At 38.3% G+C, this 26058-nt stretch overlaps 1 protein-coding gene across 1 annotated transcript in view; it reads right to left on the bottom strand.

Annotated features, from left to right (window-relative positions):
• Positions 1-26058, bottom strand: part of ENAH (ENAH actin regulator) — a 158086-nt gene that overhangs the window by 11176 nt on the left and 120852 nt on the right. Inside the window, exons 5-12 of the mRNA XM_024753165.1 lie at positions 13463-13767; positions 11482-11592; positions 9335-9501; positions 8248-8393; positions 8034-8091; positions 6711-6759; positions 3102-3168; positions 74-136 (exon numbers count right to left, since the gene is read on the bottom strand). Of these exons, the coding sequence (XP_024608933.1) occupies positions 74-136; positions 3102-3168; positions 6711-6759; positions 8034-8091; positions 8248-8393; positions 9335-9501; positions 11482-11592; positions 13463-13767 (966 nt within the window). The remainder of the gene's footprint in view (positions 1-73; positions 137-3101; positions 3169-6710; positions 6760-8033; positions 8092-8247; positions 8394-9334; positions 9502-11481; positions 11593-13462; positions 13768-26058) is intronic.

Below are 26058 nucleotides of genomic sequence, written 5' to 3'. Positions count from 1 at the left end.
CATGTAGAAAAAGCTCAGCCCTATAACATATTATTTCAAAGTCTCAAATCACAAAATCACATCAGGATGATACCTGTGTAATGAATCATAGGACCTGTTGTCAAAAACAATCTGATTTTTCCTTGAAGAATCCCGTCTATGAAGGGGAAAAACCATTTAAAGGGGTATACAATAGAACTTTAAAAATTAATTCTCATTATGTTACTGTTTTATAGGTTTTTAGTTATAGCAAACAGAAGAAGAACTAAAGGAGTCCATTAACTTTAAAATAATTGTTTTTCCCAATTAAAAAAAATTATTTGGAGACTGAGTCTAGTTATGTGAGGACACTGTTTACTTGACAATTATAGAGAATTTTTAAAAATCATTATGCAATGGCTACTTTTACAGACTGCAGACATAGTAAAATCTACCTATACAAAGATTCAACAAGTATCAGAACACAACCAAAGACATTTCTATTAGAGTGAATACAAATAAAACTACAGGTTTAAATAAAAAACACAATAAAAATCACTATAGCTTGAAGTATACATAATTAACCCTTCTCAGGAGGCACATAAAGAACTCTTTTTCCATCTTGAATACAAGATCTGTAAGCTCTTAATAAAAACCACAGGAAGAATTCACAAACTTTCCAATGTTATGTTCCAGTCATGATTTAGAGCATTTTTAACTTCAACACTCTTGCTTTTATTCTGTCTGACATCTTCACTTAATAAATAGAGCATAATGCAATATCTCATGTATATTACAGGATATTAATCCATCTTATCACTAACATAATTTTGACATGGACATTCAGAAGAGAAATGGGTACTTTCAGTACTGTGCAAGAATAAAGTGTGCTTAAATAAAAACAAAAAATGGCCAATATACTTGCTTTCAGAAGGAACGGGGTAAATAATTTAGGAAGAAAAGCAATACAGTTATTAGTCTTTTAAACATATTTTAAAAATCTCTTATGGTTTAAAACTGCTTGCAGTGAAATTTTAAGACATACATATCAGTGGTTGGATCAAATCTATCAAAAGGGATATGAGCGCTCAGGAAAGAATCAGAACGTCTATTTTGGGAAGAGAGGAAAACTATCTACCAGAGCTAGAACATCATTACAATACACTACTAGATATAAGAACTCATATTTGACAAAATATTTTTTAAATGGTGATGTTTAGAGCACTTACTTAAACTTCCTTTAGAAGTCTGAAAAATCTCTGAAATAAAATTCTTTCCTTCATTAAATGAACCCACCCACATCAAGGAACACATACATTCCACCTGGAGGAGCTTTTCCACGTCCCTTCTAAGATAGGACTTTTCTTTATTTTTTATTTATTTATTTATTATTTTTTTTTTTTTGCGGTACGCGGGCCTCTCACTGCTGTGGCCTCTCCCGTTGCGGAGCACAAGCTCCAGACGCGCAGGCTCAGCGGCCATAGCTCACGGGCCCAGCCGCTCTGCGGCACGTGGGATCTTCCGAGACCAGGGCACGAACCCGTGTCCTCCACATCGGCAGGCGGACTCTCAGCCACTGCGCCACCAGGGAAGCCCCTAAGATAGGACTTTTGCCATGAATTTAAGTTTAGCTTCAGCCAAGCTCACTACAGAATCCCTATCAATGAGGAAGGGATGAAAGTAGTGACAAAGGACAAATGGCACGTCACAGTTCTGTTCTGATATGCACTTGATAAACCAGGCTTCGTAATGTGCTACTGAAGAAAATCTGTAACAACTACTGGAGATGCATTAGAAGCCCACATCAATTAGGTACGCGAGAACATAAATGTGCAATTTTTCTACTCTACTGAGAAAACATGTTCACCAAAAGCAATTCTGCCATTTTCTCCTAAAATCAAATATATTCATCTTTCAGTCACTTAGAAACTGAAAGCTTCTATACATTCAAAAAAGGCCCAGTTTCTTGAAACTGAAAGCTTCCATACATTCAAAAAAGGCCCAGATTCTTTGCGGAGCTTAAATAACTACGTCATCACCAAATCTTCCCACCAACAGAAAGAACCACACAGAAAACAAACCCAAACTTAGATTGAAGCTAACACACAACAGACTTGTGACAATATAAGATCTACTCTTGCATTTTTCTTTATTAGGTTTCTATAATTAGACTCAAGTTTGCTTTTTATGAGGCAAAAATAAGACAAACAGCTCAGAAAGAAAAGGCGAAAACACTTTTTAGTCTCTAGATACATACCTTTCTCTGGAAAAAATAGGAGTCCTTTAAACTGTCTCATAAACCAAGAAAAAGTTTCACCTATGTTTAAAGACCTATGATATAAAGTTAGTTATGACAGTAAAGTATGCCTGGCTAAGAAATACTGAATTTGCTTGACCATGCATACAAAGCCACTTGTAGAAACACGAATTAACCAGTCTTGTTTCTGAGCATCATCTTTTCTAACTCGATTATAATCAGAAGTTTCAACTGAAAAATAAATCTTTCTACTTTATAAATTCAAAATTTTAGGTTTTATTTTACTCTCTCTTAAACATTGCAGCTTTTTCTCTCCAGCTGCCTTTCAGTTTAAAACGTAAGTTTCTTTCAAAAGTTCAATGTTGTTTATTGACAGGGATAACGGTATTGAGGTTATACAGGAGAATGTCCTGTTTCTTAATAAAAATGCTGAAGTATTCAGGCTGAAGCAGCACAGTTTTGCAAACTGCCTTCCACCTATTCAGAGAGAAGAAAGTGTGGATGTGTAGATATGAGTTCAAGCCAATGCTGGCAAAATGTTAATAACTGGTGAATCTAAGTGATGGGTACACGGACATTTGCTATACTATTCTTTCAACTTTTCTGCAGTTCTGAGTTTTTTCAAAATAAAAAAATTGGGAGGAATAAAGCTATCTTAAAATTTCAGACAACCTGGGTGACAATAATAAGCATAGGGCAGAATTTAGACAATTACTAATAAAAATACAGTGGGGCTTAGTGGTCGTCCAACAGCAGTAGGATTATAGATGTTTTATTTGCTCCTTTGTACAATTTCAGATCTACCATTCGAATATTTTTTACAATAAAAATGCAGATTTCTTTTCAGGTACAATTCTAAAATAAAACTTAGGAAAAAAATTGATACCTGGAAATAACAGGTGACTTGCTGCCATTCATTGTACTTGCTCTTTCCCAAGGTTTTCTTGTCGGTTCTTTAAAAATAAAAGAATGTAAGTTATTAAATATCCTACATGCTCCCAGAGTTAGGATTCTAACTTGTACCATTTCAGACCCCAAAATGAGAAGAAATTAATAAGCAAGTATGACAAGTTTCCCTAAGAAGAACTTAGATTGTTAAATCTAAAATACAATGATTTTAAACACCAGATGGTAAGAAGTTTCTCTAATAAAGATAGGATAATAAGATTAAGGGTAAGACAATTTTAATTAATTAGAATGGAATTGTGAAAATTATTTTAAATTAATAAGGATAGTTTAAATTTACAAGAATGGGACAGTATTAACTATACTTTTAAACTATTTTTAGTGCCAATGGTAAAACGAATAAAAAGAATCTTTAATGTGTTCATGTACTTCAATAGTTAATCTAAATTCAAACAGCGCTCTTGGGAAAAAATTCAAACTCAAAATATATTTCAGAATCATCCGACTGTATTGTACTTCCTTGACTGTCAAACAACCAATCCAATTCTTGGGACTTAGCAGACAACTCCAGTTAAATAAAGTTCCCTCTGAGCTTTTAGTTGATTGTGCCTTGAACTGTTTTTCTAATCTGGGCTGCCTCGCTGATGCCATCACTGGCCTCACTGGATGACTGGGCAAAATCTGGAGTGGAAGCTTGTCATGGAAGGATGAATCTGGGCCGCATGAGAATCAAGTCTACATACAAGTTGCACAGTTTTAGCTAAAAAAACTGGTCTGAGTTCCAAGGTAGCCCCTCAACTGGCCTATGCACATTCTTACTGAGGTAGCTTGTCCTCTTTTCAAACTGCACATATGCAAAACGAAACTTAAACTCTCAACTCAAACTCTGAAACACCGCTTTTGTTCTGGATTTCTGTTGCATTCAGTCACCTAGGTGTGAAACAAAGTAACAAAGTCATCTTTCATCTTGCTTTACTCCCTGTCAATCAATCAATGGTTACTCCTTCATCTGTATTCTAACTGACCACCACAGAGTGAGCCAGGGGACATCAGATAATCAGATGAGGAGGTCCACGACAGACAGAACCAGAAACACATCCAAGAGACATCTGCCAGAGGAGGGGAAAAGAGGGAAATCCTGAAGGACAACTGGAGAGGCAGAGAATAGCCATTAGGACACTGTCACTAAAGAAGAGGCAGGCAAAGAGATGAAGAAATAATTCCAACAAGATAAGACGTAGCAACTGCTACCATTTAACAGTTGGCTGACGTCCTTTCTCAATCAGCCAAACCAGAACTATCCTTTCATCTTCAGAGAGCGCATGTGGTTTTGCAGAAGAGCAGTTCAGTGTGGCTCTGCACATAGTGAGGCCGCGTTCTCTCCGAGGGGGCTCCAGGTCGGTTTCAGGAGGAAGGACAGAGGCTGGGTTGCCTTCTTTGGGTCTTTGGAAACACACCAAATCCTTACTGGCACCAGTTTCCCCATCTTGGTCCTCCCCGATTTCTACATCACTCTGCTCACAACTGCAATTTTAATGTTCCTAGAACAGTTTCAGTTGATTGTCAACTCAATTCTTTGCAGGATGAAGTCTAAACTCCTGATATTTTCATGAAAAGCTTTCAACATTTTACTTCTAACTTGCTTTTCCAAACTTTCTCCCCCAATACGCCTCAAAAAGAGCCTTCCATCCTAGTCAGGCACGTCTACCTGATATTTCCTAGTCTCTTCCAGCTCCAACTCCCATCTTTGCCCATGACGTACCCACTTCCTGAAACAGCACCCCTTCCTCTACTTACAGCTAAGGTAAATAAATACTCTTTAAGGCAGGGTAAAATGTCATTTTTTTTCCTACAAAGACGACCCAGGTGACTCCAAACTATACAATCTCCTCTGTCTTTGACACATTATCTAATAATTCAACATGTGGTTGCAAAAGATGAACTGTTCACTCGTGTGTATCTCATCATCTCAGCTGAACCATGGATTTCTTGCGCTTAGGGTGACTTTATCTTTCGCTTCTTTTTGGCCTGTCAAGTGTCTGACATGTGGCAATTAGGGGGAAAAAATTTTTTTTTTGACTGAAACAAGTGAGAAAAAAAAAGAAGCCTCCAGACCTTCTGAATGAACCTGAATTTTATAAACACGGCACACATATGCAAACATACACACAAAAACACATGCCAAATCCATGCTTCAGTTTTCATATTTTAAATAAGGGGATATATATTAGATAAGGAGTTCTTAACTGGAGTCCATAGATAACCCTCAGGGAATTCACGAATATTTTGCAATGGTGACCAATTTTGTATAAAAATACGATTTTTTTCCCTCCCTGGGAGAGGGTCCATAGCTCTTTTCAAATTCTAAAAGTTTCTGTGACCCCAAATTATAGTTGAATTCTAAAACATCTATGGTTTTAATAACAGCATGCATTTTGATTTTGGCTTTGAATTTTTAATGAAGATAACATAAACTGATTTGAGTCCTATTCAGAGGAAAACTTATTCACAGTCACAATATAAATTATAATACAGCAATCAGACCGCTGAAGAGTCACTATTCAATAATGAGAATGAGTGGTTACAGACGATTTCCTATGATGGATTCTTATGGCTCATTCTAAATATTAATTCATCAAACTCATCAAATTTACTTATGTCACTTCACTCCAAATTAGGTAAGGAGATGAATCGACAGTCTAATGCTTAGCCTTTAGTCAAATATGAAGAAATGACAGGTACACTGTAACAAGCTCATATTCTAAATATGGATATAGTCATCATTAAGTACCTCCAGTGAAATGTATTTTGTTAATACTCTAAGTAATATATTCTATGCCCAAGACTTCTCAATGTCAGAAATTTTACTGAATTCAAGAACATTTCCCGAAAGTTTTAAGGAGATTTATTTCTATTATTTTTTTAATTGAAGTATACAGTTGACTTATAATATTGTGTTAGTTTCAGGTGTACAGCAAAGTGACTCGGCTATATACACACATATATTCTTTTCCATTATAGATTATTACAATATATTTCCCTGTGCTATATAGTAAATCCTTGTTGTTTAAAATTTTTTCAACCTTACAAATTAGAAGCTTTAATTTCCTTGATTATCAATATTATGCAAATAAATGGCTAAAATGACGATTCAATGGGAGAATGTTTTGAGATAGACTTCAATGCTAGCTACATGCTCACATAATCCTTACCTTTAAGAATCAATGACTAAAAATATTTTCCTTTCATATGGATAACATAGTTTTCCTTGTTTAAGTGAATAACTTCAAGTCATTAACAATAATATACACAGAATGTGCAAAAATCATGATTTTCAGAGAAAGAGTCATCAGAAAAAAAACTTTAGATTTTAATAGATCTCCCGATATCGGAAAGAAATTAACAGCTGCTTCTGGGGTCACAAAAGGTAGAGGAAAATGTCAGTGCTCTCAAGTGTGAACAAAGAACTTGAACGTTTTAGTAACTAAGCAGTCGCTTTACCCAAACATGGGGAAATGTGGAATTTTTAATTGAGGAGTGTTGATACTTACAGAAAGTTCATAAAGATTAAAATATATCTCGAACTTACCAGGTGTACTTGTTGAAGAGGCCTTAGAACTTACAGGCTCTGAATCTTCCTAAATATACAGAAATACATATTAATAATACCACATCTTCTAGAAACCTGTTGTAGACATTTGGTGTTTCATACTTTCTGCCATTTCCCACTTTTCCCTTCATCAGTCTTTTCTCCCTTCTACACTAGTTTAGACCTTTTTCTTATCCTAGCACCTCCACCCCTGTTCCCACCCCCTGCAGCTCCCCATGGCTCCTTTCCTCACGCATCCTCATTGAGAGCTGTGCTCGCCAATGTGATTAAGCCAGATATGAGAGAGAGATTTGAATGGCATCAAAGAAGGCCAAATGCAGCAGGGAAAACAATTATACTGTTAAACACTAATATATAAAACAAATAAAGCAGAGTCTGCCCTCCTGAACTAGAGAGCGGGGCACAGCTAATAACCACAGGGCTCCTAGGGGAAACATTTGAAAACCGTGATTTAGTCTAATTCCTTCATTTTAAATGCAAGGAAACTGGACTTCCCTGGTGATGTAATGGTTAAGAATCCGCCTGCTAATGCAGGGGACAGAGATTCGAGCCCTGGCTGGGGAAGATCCCACATGCCGCGGAGCAACTAAGCCCGTGTGCCACAACTACTGAGCCTGCGATCTAGAGCCCGCGAGCCACAACTACTGAAGCCCATGCGCCTAGAGCCCGTGCTCCGCAACAAGGGAAGCCACCACAATGAGAAGCCTGCGCACTGCAACGAAGAGTAGCCCCCGCCCACCGCAACTAACTAGAGAAAGCCCACGCGCAGCAACAAAGACCCAACGCAGCCAAAAATAAATAATAAAATAAATAAATAAATTTATAAATGTAAGGAAACTGAGACTTTAAGAGATTTAAAAAACCTAGTAAAAGGTCATTCACTCCTTCAATGGTAGGCTTGGGTACCGAATTAAACTCTAAAGGTGAGAATTTCAGTGCTTTTCCCCCAACTCCACACATTCAACCCATTTTACTAAGTAAGAATGCCATTAAAAATTTATAAATAATACCATTTTTAGTATCTGAAGAGTTAAAAAGAAACAACTGTTAGTTGAAATTAATTAAGCTCAAACTAATCTTTGACACAATTTCCTGAATGAGCTATACTTGAATTTCACACTTCCAGGTGTAGTAGACTATTTTTATTTTTACTTATTTATTTTTTGCCTGCACCACGCAGCATGTGGGAGCTTAGTTCCTTAACCAGGGATGGAACCCGCGGCCCTGCAGTAGAAGCGCAAAGTCTTAACCACTAGACCGCCAGAGAAGTCTCCATGTAGTAGACTATTTTTATTAACTTACATTTTTGTCCTCTTTTTGTTCTGTTTCTATTGTTGATCCCTTTTCAGCAATTCTTCTCCTAGAAAGAAGGTAAATCAATTTTTTAAAAAAACATCAGGTAACTTAGTGTAAAATTATGCCAAAAGGGAAGAACTGCATCTAGTTAAATTATACTTAGAATAAAAGTAACAAAATCCTCTCAATTCTGGACACATCCATATAATTTCTCACTCACCTCCTGGCCAGCAGGGCACTCATTTCTTCCATTAAACCACTGCCCCCTAATGGAAGGGGTCCATTTCCACGACCCGTATCTGTTTTAGATGAGGCCGAATTCACGCCAATGGTATTCCCTCCGCTTGGGAAAGAGGCATCCTCCATCTTAATGAGAATATACATACATAATAAACTCCTATGTGGGACAATCCTATGTTTATTAATCTATTACATTCAAAACAGAAGGATGTATCAGCACTCATTTCAATAAAAACACCTAGATATTATTTTTTAAACTTTAAGGACCAATGGAGTAATTTTATGTTATCAGTGAAGTTTTATCAAAGCTAACATCATCAATAATGGGATAAAATGCTATCACATGTCCCCGTGTGTAATACATTGAAAAGGACATATTACGTTGGTAGTAAAAAATGTAAAACCTGCCCCCAAAAATGCATAACTCGAATCAAATCTTAGGAAAATATCAGATAAACCAAACTGAACGATGATCTACAAAATAATTATACTGTTGTCCTCAAAATTGTCAGTATCATGAAAGAGGAGATTGAGGAAATATTACAGATTAAAAGTAAAGAGACATTACAACAAAATATAACAGGTGATCTTGGAGTAGAAAAAGAAGTGCCATAAAAGACACTATTGGACAATAGATGCAACTTGCGTAGATTTGTAGATTATAGTATCGTATCAACTGTATTTCCTGATTTTGATAACCATCCTGTGGTCATGTAGGTGAATATCCTTGTTCTTACAAAAACAGAGGTAAATATTTAGGGAAATGGGGCAAGGTGTCTCTGATTTATTCTCAATTCGGACAAAAAGAGAGTGTGTGTGTCCGTTTATACAGAAGGAAACATACACAAAGAAGAATAAAGCAAATGTAAAATGTTAAGTGGTGAATGTTACAGAAACTATGATTCTTGCAACTTTAATTAAGTTTAAGTTATTTCACATGTTTTTTAGTCGATGAAGTTAATAACATAGGGTTCATAAAATCAGAATACAATAAATTCGATGTTTTAGATACTGAGACAGAATAAGACATAACGTAAAAAATACAATTAATTAGGAGATGCATTTACCCGTGACACTTTTCGAAGTTTTGCTCCAGCAATTGCAGCTGCAAGTCCAGTTAAAGGGCGATTGTCTTCAGACATGGATCCCGAAAAAAATCCAGATGGAGGGAGGGGAGGAGCAGGAGGTGGGGGTGGAGGAGGGGGTGGGGGTGCAGGTGGTCCCAAGACAATGCCTGAGAGAAAGAAATGTTAAGACCATCAACAACAGAGCTAAGTGACACTATCTTAGGAGGAAAAGCATGCAGAATGACATGCTAAATTAACTTGAACATTTAGTACAAATTAATGAGTTCAATTTATCATAATATTTAAAGTCCAAATCAGTATTAAAAACATACTAACAATTACGGCCAAAGTGTATAACTACTCCCTTTACTGTTAGAGCTTTATTAATAGAACTTTGCAACAGATCATCTAAATTAGTTTTTTTTTTTTTCTTTGCTCACGGGCATTTGGTAAATAAATAAAATAAATGCTTATAAAATGTGGGACAGAGGCAGCATCCCTGAAAAGACAAATGAATGTACAGGATGGCAGTCAGTGCTGCTGTTCAAAATAACAGACCAAAATAATCTGGGTAAACCTTAAAAGTTGAGACAATAAATTCTACAACAGTGAAAGCATATAGTTACTTGCTTTCCAAAGTGACTGAATCGAGAACATGAAAGAAGGGTGGGTCCCAGGCTTCAATATCTCAAAAATATTCCACATTTAAAAGCAATGTATAAAGAGAATTGAGAATCGTTGGAGTAAAGGAATCTACTAGAACAAAGTAAAACCTCAAAACAACTATCAGAAATAATTAGAAGACATAGAATTTGAAGTACAGAAGACAGGGGTTAAGAGAGAAATGTCCAGATCTTGTAAAATCACAAAGGAGTGGACAAGAACAGGAACCAGGAGACTGACCCTGTAGGTCCTCCCCCTTCCTTAAGGCTTAAAGGGGTATTTTAGGACAAATAAAATGGTATTTGCAAACTGGGTGGTAAGTTTTTTGAAAGTGCTAACTTTGAACAGTTACACAAGCTGGAATCATAAATTGCTGGAAGAATATAGTGATGGGCTACATGAGGGGTCATCAGAGCTCTGAGGATACAGGAGGTGGGCCTTTGGACTCTGTCAGGCTAACTGTGTCTCTCTTGTTCCAGAATCACTTTCACAATGATACTGAACTGCACCTACTAGAGCTGTGACTCAACCTTTAAGCAAATTCAGTAAGTCAACATGAAAAATATACACACAGCAATAACGAGCCCTTAAGAACTAAGATTTTTTTTTAAATGAATGTTTCAAATCCAGACTAGAACACCGTTCCTTTGTAAGTACAAATTTGTTGTCATATTCCTTCCTGTAATCCTCCCTAAATCCTATTTTAAAAGGGAGCGGGTTAAATATCTTCTTTCTTACTTATAGAACAAGGTCCTTCTCTGCTTACAAATCATCCATACTTAGATTGCATCCCTCCTCCCCTGTCACTGTGACAGCAAAGTTCAGGCATGGGGAGTGGGGGGATAACTGTAGAGGATGCTATCCTCTCCCAACTATCCCTTCAGCCTGCTACTTCTTGGAATTTTGGACCATGGAACCCTTTGGGGCACATATCAAGCCTGCCAATCCTCTCCACCCTTTGTGCAAAGTTGGGCTGCTCCCCAGGGCTTAGGGTGGCACCCATCCATGGAAGTCTGATATGAGAAGCCCAATACGTACAGGACAGGCCAAAACGAAATAGGGTCCAAGATCAGAACTGTCCCAGAGGAGACTCCTGGATGACAGATCTAACGACTACAGCTGGGCACTAAATATAATCTCTATGTTTCCCAGAAATTAAAGGAAGGCAAGTTTGATTATATCAATATATTTTTTGTGTGGATTAATGTATCAAGTAATGTTTTTCTAGTGAAAATGAAAAGAAACATACAGAAGCCCTTAAATACTGAATAACACTTCTGACTATGACACTGCAGAAGATATCCAAATCTAGTTCAATATGGAAATCCCTCATACTGATCCTCCAAATGCAATTAATCCAACAGAAAAGAACCCACCTTCGCCTTTTTCAAAAACCATCCTCCCCATTCTTCTAGGCAATTAAAGCTGTGGATGTGTAACATTTCCAAGTGATTAGCTGTTAGTCGCAATAATGGAAGCCTTACCCTGCTGGGCTGGAGTCTCGGCCGGCTGAGAGGCTGCCTGCAAGCCTGGCTCAGAAGCAGAGGAGTCTCCCAGCACAGAGGTTAGAGGAGTCTCCACAGAGGCAGGGGCAGCTGCAGAGGGAGAAGGGAGAACACTAGGCTTGGATGAGGGAGTTGAGGCAACAGGGGTGCTTGGAGGAGGAGAGGCTTGAGATCCACAGTGTGAGAGTGGTGCGAGGGAAGGCGGTGGCAGCGCAGCTGGCCCTGAGGTAGGCGGTGGAGACACTGGACACGTGACAGAGTCGAGCAGCCCGCTGGGGGCCGCTGGTGATGGAGGCCTCTGGGGCACAGGAGAAGAAACACAACCGGGGAGGACAGGCCTTGGACCAGTAGCTCTGCCTGGGGGGCTGCTAATCATTACTGGAGGAGACGGAGGGAGGGGCGAGAAACTGGAAGTAGACCAGGCACAGGGCTTCGTAGCTGGAGGTTGAGGAGAGGGTGTGTTCACAGGAGAAGAAGGTCGAGAGTTTTTGTTCAGAGGACGAGGAGCTGTAGCATAATGGGGAAGAACAGGGTGGAAGGCTGAACCTAGAGATGTTGCAAAACGTGTCGCGGAGTGTCGAAGTGGTGGTGTAGGGGGTGTGGAAGTGGGTGGCAAAGCGGTCACTACAGCGTAATCAGGAGTGGCCTCTGACACTGGAGCTGAGATGACTTTAGCATATGATGGAGGAGGTGCTGAAGGAGGCTGGCAACTGGCATACTCAGGAAGTGGAGCATGATACAGGGAGCTGTCGGAGGATGGAGCTGGACAGAGGTGGAAAGCAGCGGCGAAAGACAGGATAAAAAAGGAGAGAGAAAAAGGGAGCTAGTAAAGCCACAAAACCAGCATTCAGACAAAATGTACAAATGTAGACTACAGTTAGTACCAGAGAATAAGCACATGGGCAAATACCTAATTTCACTCCAAAATGTCTTAACTTATAAATACATTCTGAGATCCAGAAGAGGACAAGTTTTCTTTTACTCTAACAAGTTGACTGACAAATTAAACTGATTAGCTTATTCTTTACAAGAAAAATATCGTAGTCTTAATTTTCATTATTTCGTCCACTAAAAGGACATTAACATTACATGAATAAGACCACAAAGAAGAGTAAGCTTAGTTGTTTTTTTTTTTAAATAATAAAGAGAGAAACTAGCAAAAAGTTTATCATAAAGGGCTAGAAACCCCCAAATTCAATGTTTATTTGTGGAAAAGTTTTGTTTTGTTGGCTATAACTCCAGAAAACAATTAGGCAATCAAAAGCAAATGAATGGACTCGAACAACAAACCAATCAACCAGTATTTAATCGACCCATGTTGAAACTTTAGATATAGGCCATATGGAACAAAATAATAATTCTTAAATCCTATAATAAATGTTAATTTTAATGAATGTCAAAATACCTCAAATTTTCAGTCATATCTTAACCCTTACGTCTTTCAATAAAATTCCATCAGATTTAGTAATTTTTACTAATTTTTCACAATACTCGCATACATTTAAATTACTAGTCAGCTCTAGAGAGGATACTTTTTAACCTACTGTTTTTAATTCCTCCTTCAAAAACTTCAGAATACAATCAAACAAATTTCTGGAATGCTACGTTGTCCGAGACAACTGAAGCACTCTCAGAAGGGAAATATATTCCAAATTCATCTAAGATAAAAATTTCCCATAAAAACACACTTACACTTTATAGCCAATTTATAGGGAGTTCAAAGAATTAGAATGCCAGAATAAAAATTTCCTGGAGCTTTCTTTAAGTCTCCAAGCAATAGAAATAAAAAAAGAAAATGTTAAAGCAGCAATAGCCACATATTTGTTCTAATTTCAAATCGTATTGTTTAATCCCAAGCACCTCAAATGTGAAATATTCTTTCTAATACACGAATACACAAAATACCACTGCCATCCAAGCTCAGACATCAGGAACACGGAACAATCGGTCAACTTCTTACCGGCATTTGCCATTCTTCGCTCTCGCTCCCATTCCAGCTGCTCCCTTTCTAGCTGCTCTTGCCGCTCTCGTTCTTGCCTTTCCCGGTCCAGCCTCTCCAGCCTCTCCCGCTCTTGTCTCTCCCGCTCCAGGCGATCCTGACGTTCCCTTTCTTGTCTCTCTCTCTCCAGCTGCTCCTGTTCTAGTCGCTCCCTCTCCAGCCTTTCCCTTTCTAACCTCTCCCGCTCCAATCTCTCCCTTTCCATTCTTTCTCTCTCCAGCCTTTCCCGCTCCAGCTCCTTTTGTCGTTGCTGTTCTTGTAGTTGCCTGAAATTAAGAAATGAAAAATATGCAACTGTGGCCACTCACCATTAAAAACCCATTCTTTTCACAATGAACCTATGAGAACCTTAGTTCTGATTTAAATACAAAGCAGTGTAGACCATGCAATCAACACCTCTTTCCACGTGAATTAAGACTACATTAGATAGAGATGGCTTATGTTTCATACGAATGAAAATAATTTCTCTTATTAGGATCATTTTGGGCTGCTTCAGCACATTACACTAATGTCTCATTTTATTCTGTACTTTTCATGAATAAAGTGCTGCAAATAAATGAATAACTGAACATACCACTGTAATGACCAAGACATTATTTCAATCATTTAATGGAAATATCTCTAATTTGTAACTACCTCCCTAAAACAACATCAAATTTTTACTGCATAAATTATATTTTATCATTTTAGAAAATGCAATGGCTAGTCACAGTACTAGCTCAATAAATGTTTGGTGAATGGAAAAGAAAAACAGACTTAAGAAGAAATAAACTTTAAATCATATTAAGTCTCATATCCAGAGGTCAGTATAATCAACATTTTGGCATTCATACTTCCAGACTTTTCCACATGTAAAAATATGCATATAAACCTTAAAAACCAAATAAATTAGAATATGTCCCTACCACTCTGAAATCTGTTTTCTTCTCTCCCACTTAATATATTGTAAAAGGTATGCTAAGGCACTAAGTACAGTTTTGCACCTCTATTTTTCATGACTGAGTAGTATTCCATTGTTTAGGTGTCCATAGTTGAAGCAGTCTTCTATGGTACTATATAAGTTTGCCTAATACTATTACTGATACTACAATAAACATTTATCTTCATGTATATTTGAACCGTTTTCTACCTGCTTCTTAAGGATCATCACCAGAGGCAGAGATTTGCTAAATGAAAAGATACAAATATCAAGATTTCTGACACACGGTTCCAAACTGTCCTCAGGAACAGAAGCCCAACAGTATATGAGAATGCCCACTTTCCTTTCCCCTCACTAATACTGAACACCATCATTGCTTTTAATCTTTGCTAATATGACTGATACAACAGTTTTCATTTATTTGATTACTTCTGAGGTTAAGTTAGTTGCAATCTGTTTACTGATTTTTGTATTAGTATTAAGTGCACATGTTCTTTGACCAGTTTTCTCTTGCAACAGTTAATATTCCATATTCATTTGAAAGAGTTCTCTTCTATATTAAAGATAATAACCCTTTGTCACACGTTAGTCATATGCATTAACTTTTATTACTTTTTTTAATGTCTTTGATTTTTAAAGTTTTGTTTTGTAATATGGCTTGTAATTTTACCTAGAAAATCTAGTAATATTATTCCTTTATGTGATCTGCTTTTGATATCCTTCTTAGGCAGTCCTGTTCCACAGCAAGATTATATAATTATTAACACTTTCTTTTCATACTTTTATTTTTTACAATAAAATCCTTAGCTCATATGAAACTCATCTTGGGCTTGACATGTGAAGTAGTGACCTACATCACAGCCCCTTTTATCGAATGGTTTATAGACCTAATTTAAGATGCCACCTTTGCATGTGTTGACTGTTACTGAAGTTCCAGAATGTTTTGGAGCATAGATCTATTTGTCTGGCGTGGCACCAGTATCTTGATGCTTTGATATCTGATGTATACTTTAATATTTAGTAGGGTGCAGCCATCCTTATTACTCTTCTTTTTGAGTTTTTCTAGGTGATTCTCAGATATTTAACTCTTTCTAGGTAAATTTTAGTATCACTTTGTTAAATTTACCCTTTCTGCCAAGACCTATGCTCTCAATTCTATTAATGTTTCATTAAATTTGAAGATCAGCTAGAAAAACATTCACATCTTTTTATCTTATCTAAGAAAGTATAGAATGTCTCAGTATTTACTCAGTTTTAAAAATCTTCTTCAACTCTAGGACTTCAAATGATGACTACAAAAATCTCTTTGTGATTATATCACAAACCTGCAGAAGCCTCCTGGATGTGGCTTTTTACCTTTCATATATATAAGTTTGCTTTTTACCTTTCATATATAACGTAACAGAGCATGAAAATGTCTCCAAGTATCCACCTGGACTTAAACAATTATCTTGCTATAAAAATTAACTTGTCCTGGGGACTTTCCTGTTGGCGCAGTGGTTAAGAATCTGCCTGCCAATGCGGGGGACACAGGTTCAAGCCCTGGTCCGGGAAGATCCCACATGCCGCGGAGCAACTAAGCCCATGTGCCACAACTACTGAGCCTGTACTTTAGAGCCTGCGTGCCACAACTGCTGAGGCGCACACACCTAGAGCCTGTGCTCCACAACCAGAGAAGCCACTGCAATGAGAGGCCAGCGCACCGCAAAGAAGAGTAGCCCCCGCTCAATGAAACTAGAGAAAGCCCGCACACAGCAACGAGCGCTCGATGCAGCCAATAAATAAATTAATTAATTAAAAAAAATTAACTCGCCCTAAGATTTAAAAAGAGTTACACCCATCTTACGCATAAAGTATTTCACAGCATTGTGGGGAAGATTAAATGAGATAATACCGCGACAGCTCTTTACTAAGTACCTGAAGCACAGGAACTCAGTAAACGTGAGCTATAGTAATATTTATTTGGAGGTTTCAAACTGAGACTTTCCCTGGACTGGCTAATAAACTGGCTGGATTCTGACTGCAGGCTGAGCTTCATGACAGAATGCGCGTGCTGCCCTTTGCTCCTCCCAACACTACCAAAAAGCCAGTAAGACCTTTCCAGAAATCCCTCCCCTTCATGGTTCCTGAACTGACTATAAAACAAAGGAGAAGCCCAATCCCACTTCTGGGACAACACCACAAAGCTTCTCTCTGGTCAGATCATCGTACTTCATCAGTGCCAGAGGAAAACAGAAGACACCTATGGTAGTGCTGATTATGGGCTGGCCACAAAGTTCGCTCGGGTTTTTCTGTAAGATGTTACCGAAAAACCCAAATGAACTTTTTGGCCAACCCAACAGTTGCTTAAAATACTGACGACTAAATAATAAAATCTGATTTTTACGGTACAGTAGTGACTTCATTATACCATTTGATAAATTAGGGGTCAAAGTTTCTGAGGGATAACAATATCACTTTAGGGATGAGGGCAAGAAATCAGGTATATTCAGAAGAATGTTTTTAATAATAAACTAGACGAAGTTATTATTATTGAATAACCTGCATCTAATGTATAAACTCAGCTAGGGCTTATATTACATTTGAAATACACATCATGCATCAAAAAATAAGAGCACGTGAAATGTGATAATACTCTAAGCAATCTCTCGGGTCCAGAAGACAAAAGATATACCCATATTATTCTAATTAGAATATATTTGAAAACAGAAGCTAAGGGGAAGTATTTAACTTTTAATGTAGTCGCACCAAGATCTATGATTAAAAAATCCAATTTATTTGGTCCTGTTACATTCCTGTGCCACCTCTTTCATTTTATTTTATCAAAATAATACAAGCACATAGTTTATAAGTTTGTAAGAAAAATTAGCAGCTCATTGTTCCAACCCTCCCACCCCAGTTTCCAACATATCAGAGATAATTACTATCAATTCTTTTGGCTGTTTCTTTAGATTATGTCAATTCTTTTGATTACTTTAACTTTATACATGTCTACTGGCTTTTAAGATATCTCTTATAACTCCCTCACCACACACAGGCTTTTCCCAATATAGTCATGGGAGAATACTGATTTCTGGTTAAATCAGTATTCAGAGTTTACATTATTAATATGATAATGTAAACACTGTTCACACCTGAACCACGCAGTACTGTAAGTTCTTCGTTTTTTTACCCCCAAGTTAATGGCTGCTTCTCTAGACCATATATTGCTTTCAACACAAAAAGTAAGCTTAAAGCACAAGTAGAAGGCCAGGTACGAGTAAAGTGAATCTGAAAGAATTATTAAATAACGGCATTTACAACTAGGGTGTCCTGACTTAAAAAGATTGTTCCACACGTCATAATATTCTGGGTTTTCAGTCTATAAATAAGAGTATCTACTGATGTAGGGAAAGAGCACAGTGCCAGAGAGATCTCCCAAGTTCATTGATAGATGATTGAAGTAGGCAGTTCATACAGCTGTAGGAGAGTCTGATGACTGTGTATTTTCTTGATTTGAAAGTAAGAAAGATGCAAGAAAGGAAACGGTTCAAAGCCTCTATCTAATTTTTAGCCTGTTTACTAAAAAGAAGCACATCTAAACATATTTCCCAAAGTTGTGTGTCAAACAAAATCTCAGGCTTACAAATCTTTAGTGGAATGAATAATTCCACCTAAATTGGATGGTATATATAAATCTTCTGACTTTCATGTTTTGACTTCTAAAGCAAGACATCTGTATATCTTTTTAGGGGGACAGTTTCCAAATGTATAAATTCTGCTTTTCTTAGAACACCACTGCCAACTCACATACTGGAAATGCACATGACTGGAGTTCTGTCTACAAATGACTGTTTTCATCTGAAGATTTTTTCAAAGTACAAGGGCCCTAATTCTGAATTATGGAAAAATTCTGGAAGACTAATTTTTCTTTTAAGTTAGGATATGCATTTTACAATAATTTGAAACCTTCTGAGAAAACATATTTTTTCAGAAAACAATATAGTACAAATGACTAGTATCATAGCAACCAAGAGCATTTAAAAAATATCAGGAAAAATTCTTCCCACCACCAAAATACCTATTGAATTCCTCACCCAAAAGAGCTATCCCCCAAATGCAAAGAGATGCACGAAGCACCAGCCAACAATGAGATTAATAGCTTTTTAATATATTTGAACACATATTTAGTTTATCTTAACTCAAAGGCTTACTTCTCTTAAAGCAAGCAAAACCTGTATAACAAAAATTTGAAACACATTTCATTCAGCCTTATGTATAACAAAAAAAGTGTTAGGTAAATGAAGAGTGATTTACATTTGACATCACGAAGTAGGAGGGCAGATTAGGAAAAATGTTCTGGGCTGATAACATTTAGTAACACTAATGCTACCGACATCTGTCAGAAAATAAAACTGCATACATAAAATGTGGGCATTTCACTTCTCTATCAGTAAACAAACGAAAAATGGATAAAACTAAACAAGATAATTAAGTGTTAATATTACAAAGCTCCTGAGACAAGAGACAATACTTACAAGAGAAGGCGGTCAACTCTCGGTCCATCCTGCCTCTGAAGGCTAATCGGAGGGCTGTACATTCTCATTGTTCCAACTCCCTGCTTCGGTGCTGGGGTTATTATTCCCCTTTTATAACTTTCAGGCAATAGTGGTGATTTGCAAACTATTTATAGATATTAACTACATTAAGCTCCATGTTGAGACTGACACAGGACTGACTCATGTTTCTTAGAATATGTTTTTTCATCACAGTCAGCCAAGGAAGCCAAATTAATATGAGTAAGAACCAAAAACTGATATTAACAAATGCTACACAACATATGAATAGAAAACTAAACTACACTATCATTGTATTACTATAGTAAAAGTATTGGACTAATGAGATTTAACATTTAAAGTAAACATGTTTTATCAATTCAATTTTATTCTCATTAAAATTGAAACTTGTAAAATACATACATAGTTTAAAAGGTCAAAGAGTGTTACAAAGTTTATAACAAAACACTAATCCTCTTCTCAACCCTTACCACTTCTGATTTCTTTCCCCAGAAGCAGCTACTTTCAACACTTTGATACTTATCTCACGTTTCTAACTAAATACATCCATCTGTTTAGAACTAATACTTCTTAGTCTTTCAGATTCAGAAGTTATCTACTGACTTCATACTACACAAATGACTTAATTCCTACACCCTCTAACACCCTAAAATCTTTCCTTCTTCATTCTCCCAATAAAATCATGACAGTACTCTGGATACATCAGCATCCATCTAACTTACTCACGGCTGACAATATTTACTTTCCAGAACAATCCCTTTCTTAACCCTGGTGTTACAAATGGCTACCTTTTACATTTGATTCTTTTTCTCTATACCGACCCCTACCTCTCCATCAAAACTGTAAACCCTCTCAATAGGGTCAAGTATATCAGGTGATCTATTGTTTGCTTATTGTTTTTTCTTCCCCCCCAGAAACTTTTGGTCCATCCTGCCTCTGAAGGTTAACTGTAGGGCTATACACTTTCAACGCTCCAACTCCCGGCTTCGGTGCTGGGATTACTATTCCCCTTGTATAACTTTCAGACCTGCTGGGTCCCTAGATTTTGCTTTCGCCTTAGTCAAGCCGGGAATTCCCTTATCTCTTTCCTACACTGGATTCCTTGTTTCCTGGCTCCTCCCATGGTATCATCATTCTTGGTTTACTCTCTCATTTTAATAGAATACATCTTGCAGTAGCTTCCTAGGAAACTGTGCAGAGGGGGAAATTTTAGATTGGAAATAACTTCTCAGGAATTTGAAGCTCCCCCCACTTTTAAAATCTTCTAACATTCTAAAATCCCAGTGATATGCCTTGGTGGTAGATCTTTTTACGTTTTCCTACTTACTGGGCTGGACACTTGGTGAATCTTTTCAATCTGGACCAGGGGACCTGGCAAACTACAGTCCATGGCCCAAATCTGGCTACACCCATCATTTCCGCATTGTCTATGGCAAAGCTACAAAGGAAGAGCTGAACAAATGTCACAGAGACCTCGTGGCCCACAAAGTCTAAGACCTTTACCGTCTGGCCCTTTTCAGAAAGAGTCGGCACCCCTGACCACAATCAGGTCACTGAGGCTCCAGGAAATTTTCTTATTTATTTGCAGATTCCATTTCCTCACATTTTTGTTTCGTCCCCCTAAAATTCCTCATATTTAGATGTTGGACCTCCTAATCTGATCTTCTTTTATTTTTTTTCTCAGGTACTATCTCTATCTTTTACAGCTATTTTCAGGGCAATTTCCTCAACCTTATTTCTCAAACCTCCTAGTGTTAAAATTAATGCTTTAAAAAAAAATTCTAAGTACATTTTCTTACACTCTGATTCTTTTTAAATAACTACAAACATTTGCTTTATGAATAAAATATATTCTTAGTTCTCTGAAGCTATTATATCATTTTTTAGGTTTTCTTCTGTTCCCTGTTACTACGTGTTTCCTCCAATTTCAATTTTTTCTGTTTGTTTTGATCTGTCTTCATGTTATAAAAGTTGTCCTTAAAGGTATGATGATCCTTGGCTGTCCATTCATGTTTATAAGTGGTACTAAAGCTGATCAGAAGCCCTTAAATAAATGAGCTTCAACGGGAGGGACCTTGGGTGTCAATATCTTTGTCTTTTCTCTTGGCCGAGCCAAGTTTCCGGAGGAGGACTCTTCAAGTTCCTTACCTGAGTTCTACAGGTCTGGCTGCCAATGACTGGGAGCTGAGCAAAGGAAAGAGACCAAGTTGGCTGACTTTCACTCATCTCTCTTCAGTATGGCCTCCCACCCACACCTTCACAGCTGTGCCTCCTATACCTCAGGCTTTACCAGGAGCCAGCCAACCTGCTGAAAAGGGCCAGAGAGTATCTCTGTCCGTATTCTTTTTTCTTCCTTTTTAAAAAAACAACTCGGCAAAAATGCACAAGCCCTCCTTAGCTCTCAGCTATGCAAAAACAGACTACAGGGCTGGACTTGGCCAGCGAGCTATAGTTTGCCAACTCCTAGCCTACACTGCGATGCTGTCCAAAACGGTAGCTATTAGCTGTATGTTGCAAATTGAGCACTTCAAATGCTCCTAGCTTAAATTGGGATATGCTTTTAATATAAAAACACATACCAGATTTTGGAACACATACCAGATTTTTCATACCTAGTATGAAAAAAAAGAGTGTAAAAACACCTCTAAAATTTTGTATCAATTACCTATTGAAATAATATTTTAGATGTATAGGGTTAAATATACTAATAAAATTAATCTCACTGGTTTCTTTAAAACTTTCAAAAATGTGGTCACTAGAAGACTTTAAAATGACATGTAGTTTGCATTACATTTCCATTGAACAGCACTGGTCTAGCACATCTCTAGAAGATAATAAATCTCTAGTCTCCTGTTTGGGTGTTGTGGGGAAAATCTGGGTAGCTAAACCCTCCTTATAAAGACTTACCTAACCCTCCTACGTGTAGCATGATGAAACGCCTTGCCACTGAGAGGCACCACAGCAACTCAACCCTTCTCTTCTCTGTCCTGGCTTACTTTAGCTTTTGCTGGTCTACTAAGCTAGTTACCACCTGTATTAGTTTTTGTGGTCGCCATAATAAAGAAGCATACACTAGGTGGCTTAAAACAACGGAAATTTATTCTCTCAGTATGGGAGGTGACAAATCTGAAATCAAGGTGTTGGCAGTGTTGGTTCCCTCTAAGGGCTCTAAGGAAGAATCTGTTCCATGCTTTGCTCTTCCTTCGCAGGAAGGCTGGTAATTCTTGGAATTCCTTGGCTTGTAGAAGCATCACTATAACCTCTGCCTCCATCTTTACATGGTGTTCTCTCTGTGTCTCTGTGTCTTCACACGGCCATCTTGCTTCTGTAACTTTCTCCTCTTCTTATAAGGACATCAGTCGTGTTGGACAAAGGGGTCCATCTCACTCCAGTATGACCTCATCTTAACTAACAACTCTATTTCCAAAAGGTTACATTTTGAGGTAGTGGAGATTAGAATATATCTTTCTTTTCTTTTTTTTTCCTTTGGCTGTGCCATGCGGCATGCGGGACCTTAGTTCTCCAACAAGGGATCAAACCCATGCCCCCTGCATTGGGAGTGTGGAGTCTTAACCAGTGGACCACCAGGGAAGTCCCAGGACTTCAAGTATCTTTCTTGGGAGACACTATTCAATCCGTAACACCACTCATCAATAAAACTTTAGAAACCAGAAAGTAGACGGCCATTTCTTGTCTTTACATTGTACAACTGATGTCCCCAAAGCGCAACCGCTGTTCCTCAAAGTGCAATGGACGGCCCCAAACAAAACCAGATTCTAAATACGTCGTTAAACTTTTCTTTAAGCAATTCATTTCCTTTTTGTAAGAGTCAGAAGCCAAGAAAAATAACTTGAAGAATAAGAATTTTTAGCTATTCATTAAAAGAATCCATTTATAGTTTATGGTTCTGAGCAAAAACCCTATCAAGTTTGTTATGCACACCACACACACAGGCACACGTACCCCCAAGGAGCACTACTCACACCACGTTCCTCCTAACGCATCCATTATCACTAGCTCACCAAGTACGAATCATTTACCAGGCTTCAAAAATCAATTACTGATGCCCACTAACAGCTCACCTAAGAGTAGTAACAGTAGTTACTCAACTTGATACTGAAAATATAACTACTAAAATTGCAGGTGAATGTTAAGATGCAAATTAATATTCTCTTCTACATTTTCCAGTAACGGCGTATAAAGATCCAGTTAAATAGCCAAAGTAACAGGATAAAGTTACTTTTTTCAACTTATGAAATAAAAGTTGTCCCAAGGGTATTTTATCATGCCTCTGAAAATAAAATCAAGCACAAGAAAATTTATTTTTATATAAATAACTACCCCAAATAAATTCTGAAAATATAATTTCTGTTGGGAACCAAACGTCTCACTACAGTGTGCTGTACATCTCTCTGCCACTGTGTTTTTTAATCTACAAAACAAGATCCAGCCATGCACAGCTGCTGGCTGAGATAAAGTGAAGACCAGCACTGTGTATGTAAAATTTAGCAGATATTTTAAGGTTTTGTAGTACCTTTTCCCAAGCATCTTTCAACCATAAGCAAAAACAGATTGTTTGGCATGTAGGTCAAAAGAAAATGGCATATACTTTTCTTATAACTTGAAAATACTAAAGTTTTACAAAGCAAGATGCCTTCTTATTATATGACAAACAGGGAAAGAATATTAAAAAGCAATTAGCATGGCATAAAGGCCCTTTACGTATTAATTTAATAGCACCATCAGTCCTGGAGCGGAGGAAGAGGGGTAGTACTCACGTCACACAGCTGGTGTGCATTCCCTTGGCTCTTACACATAGACTCTTTCCGCCTAGAATGCTTTTCCATTCTATGATTGGAAACTCCTAGTTCACTTCCCCTTCAAGGCACAGCTCAAAGAGCATCTCCTCAGGAACGGCTCCCACCGTCTCCCAAACAGCACAGACAGAAAAGCCCAGGCAGCATGAAAAGAGTGTGTATTATCTTATTTAATGGTCCCAACAACCTTATGAAATACTGTCTGCCTGTTATGCCCCAACACCTACATATAAATGAATTCAGTACCACTGAACTTCTTGGCTTTTTATTCAAAACCTTATTCAGGTCCCTACTCTCAAGTAGCCTACAATGTTCACTGTGGAGACAAGACTCATATGTAAAGCAAACAACAAACAATAAAAAAGCATGTGGTTAAGTTACAGGAGTTCAGAAACGAAAACCATTAATATACCTGGAAAACAGTCTACAGAAAAGGACGAGACAGAAAGGATGAGAAGGGCAGGACAGAGAGGTAAATGCTACAGAGAAGCACAGAGGGAGAACCCGAGTATGGTGTACAGACAGTCATAAGGGAGGAAAGAGATCATGGGGTGGGCTCTTAAGTGTCAGGCCAAAGAATTAAACTGGATGCGAGGAGAGCTGGCCACCCGTACTGCGAGCCGGGAAGTGACATGAGCTCCTGGATTCTTCTTACTCAAGTTGGTATATTTGAGCAGTCAAACTGTCTTCCCCCGCTCCAAGATTCTACTGGAATTTCAGAAAAATAAAAATGTGTATAAATAAACCCACTACAAAGTAGACAATTGAGCTGAGTGGTCTTTAGTAGACCAAATGTATCATCAAATTTCTGGAAGACAAAAAGGGTTAGGGAGGAGTTACATGTCTAGAATTCTCTCCCAGTTCCTATGTACTAGTACATCCAACTGCCTAGTAGTCAGCATCTCTACTTGAATGTCCAATGAGCATTTCGGCTTAACATCTTCAAAATTCATCTGACCTCTCCCCACAAAACCTGCCACTCACAGTCGTCTCAGTTAATGGTAATTCCATCCTTCCCACAGCTCCCGTTAAAAACCACAACTCCTCTCCTTCTCTCACCCCACATACAATCCACCAGGAAATGTAAGGATCTGCCTTCGCACCGCTTCCACTGCCTGGGGAAAGCCATCATTATCTCCTGCCTAGTTTACCGCAATAGCCTCTTAACTAGTTTTCTTGCTAGGCTGCTATCACAAACCCTGTACCTGCTTTCATTTGTGTTTCTCTATAGCCTGGTCTCAACAAAGCAGGCAAACTAATTCTGTTAAAATGTTAAGCCAGATCGTTCCTATCAAAATCATCCAATGGGCCCTCATTTCTCTCAGAAAAAAGCTCATTTTTTTTTTGCGGTACGCGGGCCTCTCACTGCTGTGGCCTCTCCCGTTGCGGAGCACAGGCTCCGGACACGCAGGCTCAGCGGCCATGGCTCACGGGCTCAGCCGCTCCGCGGCATGCGGGATCCTCCCAGACCGGGGCACGAACCCGTGTCCCCTGCATCGGCAGGCGGACTCTCAACCACTGTCCCACCAGGGAAGCCCAAAAGCTAAATTCTTTATAATTGCCTGCAATGTCCTGCATGACAGGACTCCTCCACTACTCTCCTTTTCTGCTCCTGTTCTCTCTGCTCCAGCCTCCATGCCTCCTCGTTCCTCCCTGTACACGAGCACAATCCTGCCTTAAGACTCTGCACAGACTGCTCCCCCTGCTGTAATGCACTCACCCAGACATCCATCTGGCTAACTCCTTCCTTTCATTTCCATAAGATCTACTCTGACCAACCTATTTAAAGTTGTAACCATTTCCCCTTGGCCCTCTGCAACATATACTCCCTTCACTTGGCTCTATTTTCCTCCCATAGCACTTACCATCTTCTGCTACACTGTGTCATGTTCACTCTATTCTCTGATTAGGTTGAGGCTTTCTGTCCACCACCCACCACCCTGATATACTGTAAGCACTCAGAACAAAGCACTAAGCCTCGAACATAACTGGACTGAAGAGTGGAAGCATCCAGGGTCCCGAACACAGACTCAGAATGGCTGAAGCAGACGCGAGAAGAATCTGGGAAAGACCTAACTTGAGATCAGCAGGTAGAAAGAATGGGAATGGGCGGTACAACCATCATCAAGCTGATTAATAAACACACACACTGTCTGAAGAAAATGCTCCAGTCAACCCTCTGTTCTCCAACCTCAGCTCAATGGATGGAATGGCATTTATCACAGAAGACGGTCCTCTAAACAAAGTGAAGAAGCTGCCTCAGAT

The sequence above is a fragment of the Neophocaena asiaeorientalis genome, unplaced genomic scaffold (assembly GCF_003031525.2).
Source record: "Neophocaena asiaeorientalis asiaeorientalis breed wild unplaced genomic scaffold, Neophocaena_asiaeorientalis_V1.1 scaffold634, whole genome shotgun sequence".
In the NCBI taxonomy this organism is placed as follows: domain Eukaryota; kingdom Metazoa; phylum Chordata; class Mammalia; order Artiodactyla; family Phocoenidae; genus Neophocaena; species Neophocaena asiaeorientalis.
This window is presented reverse-complemented; position numbering and strand designations above follow the sequence as displayed.